Source organism: Culex pipiens, chromosome 2, assembly GCF_016801865.2.
Source record: "Culex pipiens pallens isolate TS chromosome 2, TS_CPP_V2, whole genome shotgun sequence".
Taxonomy (NCBI): domain Eukaryota; kingdom Metazoa; phylum Arthropoda; class Insecta; order Diptera; family Culicidae; genus Culex; species Culex pipiens.
In genome coordinates, this window is record NC_068938.1 from 76,448,127 (window position 1) to 76,460,134 (window position 12,008).

The 12,008-nt window shown below is 38.2% G+C and overlaps 1 protein-coding gene across 3 annotated transcripts in view; it reads left to right on the plus strand.

The window, feature by feature from the left end:
- The window catches only part of LOC120413529 (laminin subunit alpha-1), a 250,607-nt gene that overhangs the window by 104,188 nt on the left and 134,411 nt on the right, over nucleotides 1-12,008 (plus strand). For all 3 annotated transcript variants that reach the window (XR_008212150.1, XM_039574403.2, XM_039574401.2), the window contains exons 5-8: nucleotides 4,238-4,882; nucleotides 9,607-11,123; nucleotides 11,217-11,508; nucleotides 11,587-11,773. Coding sequence is in view for 2 of the 3 variants with exons in the window: in XM_039574403.2 (XP_039430337.1) it covers nucleotides 4,238-4,882; nucleotides 9,607-11,123; nucleotides 11,217-11,508; nucleotides 11,587-11,773 (2,641 nt within the window). In the remaining variant the exon portion in view is untranslated. The remainder of the gene's footprint in view (nucleotides 1-4,237; nucleotides 4,883-9,606; nucleotides 11,124-11,216; nucleotides 11,509-11,586; nucleotides 11,774-12,008) is intronic.

Genomic DNA, 12,008 nt, shown 5'->3' on the forward strand with positions numbered 1-12,008 from the left:
TAGTTTTTTTTTCTTTGCATCACCAACAATTTGGCAACCCTGCCGGCGTTTTAAATCCACAAAACAAGTGGTAATTTCCCTCGAAATACTTCTGGTTTGAAGACCTTTCCGGAAAAAGGTGCCCTATTGATCGCGTGTGCGTGCGAGAAAAGAAAATATTTATAAATCATTTAGCCACATATTCAACAGCAGTGGGGCCGCCAACGAGAGTTACGAGGTCTGTGGTCCTGGGCTTTAACACGGAGAAAAAAGAATTCCCAAAATCGTGAACAAGCGTTCATGAAAATGGGAACCTCGAACAAAGTGTTCAAATCCCATGGTACGATTTTGAAAAACGTACCATGAAATTTGAACACTTTGTTCGTGGTTCCCATTTTCATGAACGCTTGTTCACGAATTTGGGAACTCTTTTTTCTCCGTGAAGGCTGCAAGGCGTCAGTTTAATTCAATCACTGCGCGCACACCTTCAGAGTATAACATTTCCAAGGAATTGCAGCTGTAAGAAACTGCTGGCTGCTGTACAAGATACCATTTAGCTCGTAACGATTTATTTAAATCGATTTTTTATCTGCCACTTTGCCTACCAAGTAGTCACGCATGCCCTCAAACTATCGAAAAAATCACATACGTTTTGTTGCGTGATTACTAGACACTGTTTCATGCCTATACTAGAAAGTGTATGTTTAAACAACAACTTCATGCCAGTAATGAATGCCACCGTGTCATTTTGCAACACTTCAAACAACCAATCGATTCCACGCTTAAAGCGTATCAACAACATCTCCAAATTCCAAGCCCATCAAACTGATTCCAATCTTGTTAAATTTAGCAGCAATCGGGTTCGTCGCCGCCCCTTCAATCAAGCTCTTTCGATGACCGCATCCAACTTCTCGAAACAACAAAAACCGCATCAAAGCTGAAGAAACCAATTACGATAAGACGTGAAACCCACCGCTGCCGCGTGTTCTACCACTCAATTACACGGAATCGAACACGAACAAATCTGCCGCTCCGTTGCTTCCCGGAACGGTGCTGGTGCGGAATCGGTAGCACCGAAATCTGATCGGGACCATCGGGATTAATTAAAGTCGGAAGCCAATAAAGCAGACACAAGGTTGGGTGGTAACATGTCAAACGGAGATTCCAAATTGGAAGATGCTATCGGAACGAGATGAGACGTGGTGAGGAATTTTGCGAGATAAAAAAACGATAATTGCCTGGATGCTATATTAAACATCTTTTCTTTTGCTGCACCTTTTGAACTGAATCAAAACATAATTATTCATTCAATAAAATACAGACGTTTAAATTATACTGTTTCCAGGTTTTAATTTATTCGGGAAACAAGAAAGTATTTTTGAAATAGCTAGGATTTTTCAAGACAAATGTAACTTTGAAATGTTTGTTGAATTCAGTTGAAATAATAGGTAACCCTCCATAAGAATTACAAGGTAATTTGAAGAAATCTGTGAAAACAAATCTTCTTTTGGTTTGCGCTTTACGTCGTTAAATTTTGCAGCCTTCAACCTTGTTTTAACACTGGAACGCCCAACGCATGTCTAACTTACACGGACGCCCAAGCCTCCCAAAAAAGGTGGAACAGTAACTTCAACTCGCTGGTTCTCGGGCATAGCTCAACCAATCGGGACGATTCTTGATTCCAGTGATTTTTTAAGAATGTCTAGATGATCCTAAAATTTTGCAGAACTTAATTTGAAAAAATCTGACCGAAAACATCGTTCCACCTTTTTAAAATCGACTGCCTCCACGGAATTTCTGGAGCATTTTTTTATACGCGAAAAAAAAGTTGGAACGATGTTTTTGATCGCAAAAATTTAGATTAGACAAATTAAGTTCTGCATAGTTCTAGAATCATCCAGACATCCTAACAAATCACTGCAAAGAAGAATAATCTTGATTGGTTGAGTTATGCCCGAGAACCATTGAGTTGAAGTTACCGTTTTTACTTTTTTGGAGCCTTCGGCGTTGGAATGTTAAAAAATTTAGAACGTTTTTAAATTTGTGTTTTAAAATGCATTTAACACTAGTTCAGTTGTTTTGCAATCATAAATTTTCAAAAAGTTAAAGATTTGACGAAAACAAAAAAAAATACGAAAAAAATACTTATACATCGAAAACTTTCAAAAATTCAAAAGATTTTTAAATCAACTCAAACATGCTAAAAGTGATTCTAATCGCAGGGAAATTTTAATTTTAAATTGATTTCAGCTGATTGTACTTAAATTTCCATTGAAAATTTGAAGTTTTTTGAAAATAGTTTTTTGACCCGACACATTTGTTCGGAATAAACTGTTTTTACTTTATTTATGTATAGAGTGCAAAATAACACCGACCTACAAAAAAGGTAATAATCTAAGTATTTCATGAAATCATTATGTAATGTGTTAACAAATAAAATTATTTGAAAATAATTAAAAACTACTCGTAATAAATAATTGAAAATTGATGATTTTGCTGTACACAAATATTGCGACAAGATATATTGTTCATGAAATTACACATTTTTCTACAAAATTATATCATATCTATTTTTTTTTACAGAGAAAACGACAAAGAAAAATTATAAAGAGCATTCTTTGCGGCAAAATAAGCTGGAATTATGTGCAAAAATAATCATTTTCGTGCCGTGTCATGAAAGCTATTTAACACTTAAAATTATTATTTTTTAAATATTTTTCTGTTTTACTGTTCATCCAAGGCAATCAATTATGTCTCGAAATCCTGTTAATGAAACTTTATAATTTTGAGATATGTTATGTAAAATTGTCCGAGAATTCATATAAAAAGATTTTCAGACATAGGATCTTTGGATCCGAGACTTTTAAAAACCAATTTCAAGTTTTCACACAACCATTTTAAATATAAGGCTATAGCTATACAGAAAGCCCTATCAATTACCTTTCATTTGCGTCTAAGAGAGCTAAATTCGATTGAAATGGCGCGTAGCTATGCTTTTTTTAAAATGTTTTTTTTTTTTTCATAAATCGACGTAAATTGCCATTTTTCGAACCACCCTAACACGGCTTAGGGCCAAACAAAAAAAAAAACGGGTCTAATTGTTTCAGCCAAAGCCCCTCCAACTTGCCTCCAACCTAATTTTGAGCCCGATGCAATAATTGAGTTTTGTCTATACTTTATGAAATACTCGATTTTTTCTTTTGCTGAATGATACGGCAGCAACAAAAATGTATTTTATTATTTTATTAATTTCCATTTTGATGAATCGGTTGTTTGAAAAGGATGTGTTGTGTTTTGGAGTTATTTTAACCAGCTAAATTTATTAAATATTAATAAATAAAAAAAACTGTATTGTAAATTCAACAGATAAAAAATTCTGTAATACTTGACCAAATTGAAATCGTATTTTTTCACAATGAACACTTTTTTTTAGAATTCATGTTTTGTACTTCATGAACTAATGCCAAACTTTTCAGCTTCTTTCTTTCATATTTTTTTTTGCGCTTTTCGCAGATTTTAGGGAACCGTGAATTTACATTTGAACTTCTGATAATCGAAACTTCGGATAATCGAGGCATGATTGAATTTGGAATGAAATTTCCTTGGAATTTTTTTTATTTACTGATGGGCTACATATTTCAGGGTGTAATATTACACAAAAAATCAAACAATAACGCTGTTTACATTCAGGCATTTTACACACAGATGGTTTACTCTTTTTCTGCTTGTAAGACATAAACACTTTATTTGTAATTCACTTCTCAAAGCATACCTTTGCTGGTAGTACACTTGAACCGCAATAATCCTTGCCCGTTTTTGGTCAAAGTCAAAGAGTGTCGACTCATATTAAATTATGTCGCCGATTTGTGTACCACCACACAGTGCACCAAGATCCGCTCTAAGATAGAGCTCAAAGTAGCGCACAAAAGTGGTCTCAACGGAGTCCCATAAATGGCCAATAACCGCAAACTCTTCGAGGTTCTCAACACGACTCATTTCCAGGACCGCACCACAAAACACAAATTGCAATTGACCAACCAAACATGCCCAGCGCATTCCCCGACTCAATTGAAACATGCTCATTTAACTTCCCTCCAAGTACGACATCGACGACGGATGCCGAAAGAAAAACCGTCACGAACTGGACCAAGTCGTCCTCCTCGGCCGAACAGAATAATAAAATTTTATTGCCCCTCCCTAGCAAGGTTCAAAACTAATGTGCCTAATGTGCGTTTCCTTTCTCTCCTCTCTTCAACAGGTCTACCAGGTTGTGTTCTTCACGATGCGTGCCGCAATTTCTCCGCTACCAGCGGCCTGGGTCCTGGAAAAGTCCACCGACGGCAAGGTGTACCACGCCTGGCAGTACTTTGCCGCCGATGACGACGAATGTCGCGAGCGGTTCGGACTGGCGGCCCACAGCGCAAACTACATCTTCAAGAACGACTCCGAAGTGATATGCTCGACCCAGTTCTCCGCCGTAGATCCGCTCGAGAATGGTGAAATCAACCTGTCGCTGATCACCGGGAGACCCTCGGAGAAAACCACCTCCCAAGAACTGCTCAACTTCACGCTGGCCCGCTACGTTCGAATCCGCCTGGTGCGTATGCACACCGCAGTGCACCGCGAGGGCGTTATTGGTGAGGGGGTTGTGGACGCGCAGGCGCAAGCAAAGCGAAGTTTCTACACGATCCGGTCGTTGCGCATCGGAGGACGGTGCTTTTGCTCGGGTCACGCTGGGAAGTGCAAGGCAAACGAGAATACCGTTGAAAGTCAGCACCAGCCGCGGTGTGAGTGTATGCACAACACGTGTGGGCCGCACTGCGATCGGTGCTGTCCGTTGTACAACCAGAGGCCGTACCGAGTGGGGACGCCAACCGCGGCGAACAAGTGCGAGAAGTGTGAGGTGAGTTTGGAGAAAGCTTTATGCTGCAGATGGGAGCTTTATGTTGAGGTTTTGCATGAGTAAGGCTACCAACTTTTGCTGAGCAAAATCCGTACACTTTGCCGATATGACACCATGGTGTAACAAAAACGGTCAATCAATGATGATTTAAATTAAATTTAATAAATTTGAGAATTAAAAAAATAAAAAAGTCGTTTTTACAGCTAACAAATTTAACAAAATGCTATCAGAGTGCTAATGAAAAGAAAAAAAGTTTTCACAAAATAAACCGTGATTTGAATCAAATCATTTTATGTTCTTAAATTGTTTTTTGTTAAACATTTAAAAGTTTACGAAATTTCAAGTTTGCTTTTACGGATAATATCGTTCTAAGTGTTTTCACGAACACTTTTCCAGAGTTTTTTTTTATTGAAAAGGTCCTATAACATGTGAAACACAACAGTTTATAGGACCTTTAAAAAACTCTAGATTTGTTAATTCAAATGTTCAAATGTTTTCACAAGTTTTAGAAAGCCTTAGGATAGAACAATTATAAAGTTTTTTTTTTTTAAAAAAAAGTCCTATCAACCTATGAAAGACAATAGCTCAAAAACTCTAGAATTATTGATTATCAAGTTTGAATTGAGGAAACCCCGGAAAACTCCCCCTTTTTAAATATAACTCACAGAAAAATAAAAATTTCTAGTTAACAAAAGCTTCGACCGAATCAAAAAGCAATTAAATGATTAAAAAGTTGTTAAAATTCCGTATAAATCCGTATTATGCGTAAAATTCCCTACAAAAATTCCGGCCTATTAAAAATCCGCGAAGAGGTTCGAAAATCCGTATAGTAAGGAAAAAATCCGTACAGTTGGTAGCCTTATGCATGAGTCTTATGCTATGAAATTATGTTGTGGTGTAAAGTATGATATGTCGATCTTGTTTTGATATTTTGAAGAAACTGATTGAAATTAGATTTGATCCTAAATTAGAAATGCTAATTGTGGTTTGGTTGAGCGTTTTAGCAGAATGCATTACTGTGAATACAAAGAGACGAGTTGTTCCTTTTAATTCCGCTATATATTTTTAATATCTTGACAGATACGTATTTCGTCTACTACTTGCAGACTTCATCAGTGTTCTGTTCTCGACTCGACTAGTCGAGAACAGAACACTGATGAAGTCTGCAAGTAGTAGACGAAATACGTATCTGTCAAGATATTAAAAATATATAGCGGAATTAAAAGGAACAACTCGTCTCTTTGTATTCATAGAAATGCTAAACATATTTCGAAAATATTTTCTTGAATTCATTGAGTTTTGTCAAATTATTTACAGCTGCATAACTAAAAACAGATTGTCACACATTTTGTTTCAGTATTTTAAAAATTAAGGTTGAAATTTAAGACGCAACTCTTCTCTTCTACCTTGTACGGGGGAAAAAAATAAATATATTAATCATTAGTAAAATTTCGATTTTTGAAGCACTGCACCGCAAAAAGTTTTTTTTTGTCAAAAACTAATGTACAGGTAAAATAATGCATTTAAAAACTCCCATTATTTTTTTTTAAATTATGGGCACTGCAAACACTTAACCTTATTACATAATAGTAGTTTATGCAACAAATAGCAAACAGAAGTTTTTTTCAGCACGAGTCGTACCAGGTTCACCGGGTGCTGAACAAATATCAAAAATAATCAAAAATAATACTCAATTTTTTTTACAAAACTACGTTTTAAAACAAAAGACTTAAAATTTAAGTTTTTTTTTACAATATGGCTATCAAATGATTGGGATTTTTTCATACATTCAAAAAGCAATAACATTTTTTTTGAAAATACTAAGAATGTTCACAAAACTACGATTTTTTGAAAAAATACCCAAAATTTCAGGTACAATATGGGTAATACCTATTGGGTATACAACAGGGGTGACCAAAGTATGGCCCGCGAGGTGATTTTTTTGTGGCCCGCGGACCCGTTTTGAATAATAGTGGAAATTGGCCCTTTCACGCATCTTTTTTTTATAAATCCAAAAAATGTAAAGTAAATTTATGCTTTTTATTTATGAACCTTTTTAGATTATATTATTAAAAAAACTAATGATTATACCATACTTCGATCCGGATTATATGAAACAAATATTGTGTTGAATAATCTATCTTATTGAAATAATTTAGGTATCACTCAATGTAATTGAAAAGGGTAAATTTTGTAAAAAATTTCATCAAACAGTTTTGGTAATGAGTTATAGAACGTTGGAATTGATAAAAGCAGAAAACTATGAATATGATTAAAATATACGTATATAATAAATCAAAAATCATTGCGGACGAATTTTTATTATCTGCAACTCAACTGATTTTGCATTTATAACCTTCCCCCTTTTGATTTAAACTCATAAAGTGTGGGTTACGATTCTGAATACATTATATCTGATTAAGGCAGAATAAAATTTATTGGATTTTGTTTTGAAAATCCTAAAGCAATGATTTATCATTAAATTTGCACATTATTTAAACATAAATTTACGTACTTATACAATGTTTGTGTAATCCATTCTGAAATATATTTAAAAGTTTATAAAAAATCAAATAGCGATTTAAATACAAGTGCATTAAATTAAATACCTTTCAATTTTCATTATAATTGTGAGATCCCGATTGTATTCAGTCAAAAATATTAAATTGATTTCAATGATTGAGGCACGAAAGTTGCAATGAAAAGCAGATGAATATTGTTTGAGTTGCATTTTTTGATTTTCTATTTTTAATAAAATTGAAACAATTTGTACAAAAATATTTGAAATTTTGAAGAAAATGTTCTAAAAATACCTGAAATAAAAACAACTTCAACCGATAGAACATTTTTCATTCTGGTAGATTGAGATTTCTTAATCTCATGTGAGCTTCAAATTTGGCCCGCCATTCAAAGACTTTGAGCACTCCTGGTATACAATGATCGGGATTTTTTCATACATTTCAGTAAAAATAATATTTTTTGTGAAATACTCAAAATTTTCACAAAACTACGTATTTTCAAAAAATACTAAATATTTGATTTTTTTATAATTTAGAAATAAAATGATCGGGATTATTCAAACATTTTAAAAGCTATAACACACATTTTTGAACATACTTAAAAAAATTTCATTTAACTATTTAAAAAAAATACCTAAGAATTAAAGTTTTTTACAGCATGGGTATCAAATGATCGGGGTTTTTTCATACATTTAGAAAACAAAAACATTTTTTTAAATAGTAAAATTTCTCACAAAACTAAAAAAATTCAAAAATACTTAATGATTTCAGTTTATAAAATACGTCCATTTCATTCCCATTTAGTGAAAAACCATTTTTTTGTATTTTTTCGAAAGTTTGTAATTTTTGTGAAAATTTGTTGCATTTAAAAAAACCCAGCGAAAAGTTTTAAAAAACTTCAAGCATTGTATTTAGCAAAAAAACAATTTTTTTAGTATTTTTTTTTAAAACACGTAGTTTTGGGAAAATTTGAGTGTTTCACAAAAAAATATTATCAATATTGAAATGTATGAAAAATGTTCAATTATTTGATACCCATATTGTAAAAATTGAAATTTTGAGTATCTTTCCGAAAACACGTAGTTTTGTGAAAATTTATTATTTTCACAACACTAAAAATAATGTGTTTTTACTTTCGAAACGTATGAAAAATCTGGATCATTTGATGCCCACATTGTAAACAAATGTTTTTTTTGTATTTTTTTCGAAAATATGAAATATAATTGAAAAAGTGAATGTAAAAACATGAAAAAATTAGAAACGCAAAATCTAATGATAGGAGGTGATTGGTTTTGTAACGGCTTTTGTGGCTACGATCTGTTGAGGGGGGATGTTGTGAATGCGGGAATGAGAGAGAAAAAGAGAATATCATCACTAGATTGTGTAAACACGAGAAAGAGGAGGAAAACTCTTTTGCTGAAAATTTCGCGATTGTAAGAAGGGCAGTAAAAATGGGAAGGTGAGATTTCGAGCATGGTTATCATATTCGACGTCGTCGTGCTATCATGTCACACCCGCCATTTCGACGTTCCGAGAAAAACGCGTTTTAATGTTTGACCTTGAATAAACAAAAACTAGAGCACGCAATGTAAACAATAACAAACACGTTTTGTTTGGCTGACCATTCTGTGCATTGTCCCGAAGTTTGGTTGTATTTGGTTGCTGGAGTCCCGAGTTATAATTACAAATGTTTACGGTAGTCTGACTTGTAACTACGTGCGTCAAACGCATCCTGACCTGAAATCCCTTTGGCCAATTGTCACACTTACATCGATTTTCAGGGAGTGACAAGATAGCACGATAAGATTGAAACTACTTTCATATGTAAAGTGACAAAAATGCACGGAGTTTTTTCGGTTTTTGGTGAATATCTCAGGATTGAAATCGAATTTATGAAACACGAATATTATGAAACACAATAGCTTATTGGACCTTAAAAAAAATTCTAGAATTGTAGCAGCTGAGAACAGACAATTTGATATTTTTACAAACCTGATGTTCAGATTTATAAGAATTTTTAGTAGAACAAGTTTATTAACAAACTAGATTTGTTTATTCAATGTTGATTATTGTTTAATTTTAATCAACATTTTTAACAAAAAAAGATTTTGAAAGAATTTTGATACAACTGAGAAGTTTTAAATTACCTAACCTCTAATTTATATACATATTCTAACCACAATCTCCATTCCTTTCCACTTCCAGTGCCACGGCCACGCCACCGAGTGCTACTACGACCGCGCCGTGGACGAGCAGGGCCTCAGCATGAACATCCGGGGCAAGCTGAGCGGCGGCGGCGTCTGCCGGAACTGCACCCACTACACGGCCGGCATCAACTGCGAGCGCTGTCTGGAGGGGTATTACCGACCGCGGGATCGCTCACCTAGTGCGGTGGAACCGTGCCTGGCGTGTGACTGCGATCCGGTGGGATCTACGGGGGCTTGTGCTCCGGTTGGTGGAGAGTGCGTCTGTCGGGAGGGGTTTGCTGGGCCGCGATGTTCGGAGTGTGCTCCGGGGTATAATGGGGAAGGTTGTGTCAAGTGTGCTTGTGACGTGAAGGGGACGGTGGCTGGTGGGGAGTGTGAGGAGCACTGTCAGTGCAAGTTGCACGTGGAGGGGGAACGGTGTGATCGGTGCGTTGACGGGTACTTTGGGTTGAGTGGCTTGAATCCGGAAGGTTGTATGAAGTGCTTTTGTTCGGGGGTTGGGCAGAGCTGCTCGAGTAGTGGGTTGAAGATGAAGAGTTATGGGACGCTGGATGGTTGGAGCGTGACGGATATCTCCAAGTCTGAGGTGGCGTATCCAACGAGGGATAATGAGACCGGGTTCATGGTGTTCGGGATGTTCGAGTTGTCGGAAACGGAAGCAGTGTACTGGTCGGCGCCGGAGGTTTATTTGGGGAACCGATTGCACAGTTATGGGTCTAGTTTGAGCTTTAAGATGTCCTGGGTTATTGTGCGCGGTGATACGAGCGGGAAGCCGACGACGGGACCGAGCTTAATCTTGTTTGGAAAGAATGGGATGAAGATCGCGTATGGGGACGAAACGTTCACGGGGCCGTCGAACGCCACGATTGAGGTTATGCTGAAGGAAGATAACTGGTACCATGTGCCGAAGAGTGTGAAGGATATCGTGACGCGGTTGAGGAGGACGGAATACCATGGGGATCCGGTGACGCGGTTTCAGTTCATGTCGGTGCTGGCGAACGTGGAGAGTGTTCTGTTGAGGGGAACCTATCACACCGATCAGGTTGAGAGTGTGCTGGAGTGTGCTACTTTGTACGAAGGAAGTGTATTGAGTGGGGAATCGTTCAGTGAAAGTTTGGTAGAGCAGTGCGATTGCCCGTCAGGTTATTCCGGATCTTCCTGTGAACGGTGCGGGTTTGGTCATGTACGGATCTTCGAAAACACGATCACCCACGAGAACGTGGCCAAGTGTATTCCGTGTACGATGTGCAACGGGCACGCCGAGAGTTGTGATTTGGAAAGTGGGGAGTGTGGCGCGTGTCATCACAATACGTTCGGCGAAACTTGCGAACGATGTTTGCCGGGATTCTACGGGAATGCGCTGGAGGGGAGGCAGGACGATTGCAAGAAGTGTGCGTGTCCGTTGGAGGATCCGGAGAACAACTTTTCACCGAGCTGTCAGCTGCGGGGTGTCAACTCGAGCGAATACGTCTGCACGCAGTGCCCGGAAGGGTTTACCGGGGATCATTGTGAAATGTGAGTACATTCTTGATCAGTCGTTAGGGGCGTTAGCACTGATATCCAAGTATCCGGATAATCAAATTTCACAACAAATTCTTCTTTTTTCAGCTGCGACGACGGCTACTACGGCAACCCGTCGGAGCCGGGCGGCAGCTGTCTGCCCTGTCCGTGCCACGGCGGACCGTGTGACGGCCGGTCGGGCGAGTGCATCGATTGCGTCGGCAACACCGAGGGGTGGCGCTGCGAGCGCTGCAAGAGCGGCTACTGGGGCCTGCCGGACGATGGCTGCGAGCCGTGCAGCTGCGCCGAGGTCGGTGCGCTGGAGAACGTGTGCGACGTGATAACGGGCCAGTGCATCTGCAAGCCGCGGTACGGTGGCCGCCGGTGTGACGAGTGTGATGTAAGCTTTTTCGCGGCTGAGAAAGAAAGGGTGATTGATGAACTGATTTGCACCTGTTTGTTCGTTCTCTTTTTGCAGAGCGGTTACGGTAACCTGGACCTGGAGTGTCCCCCGTGTGAGTGCAACGTCAATGGTTCGTCCAGTGAGGTCTGTCACAAAGTGAGTGGCCATTGTGAGTGCAAGGCGGGTACCGAGGGCGCCAAGTGTGACCGCTGCGCGGAAGAATTCTTCGGCCTGTCGGAGGAGTTCCCGGACGGTTGCGAAGGTAGGTTTATTATTTGCTGTGTTTGCTTCCTTTCTTTACGACCATGACAAATTAACGGCGATCGCCTTCTTCGAGAAGACTTCTTGGGGGAGAAGGAGGAGGTCGTGGAATCGATTAGCCACGTGTGATAAGAAGCGCCGCCGTGAAGGGAAAAAAGTAAATCAAAACATCAAAGTTTCAATCGAGCTGCAGGGGGGAGGGGACTTGGAAAGCGTGACGAATGGTTATGGCGCAG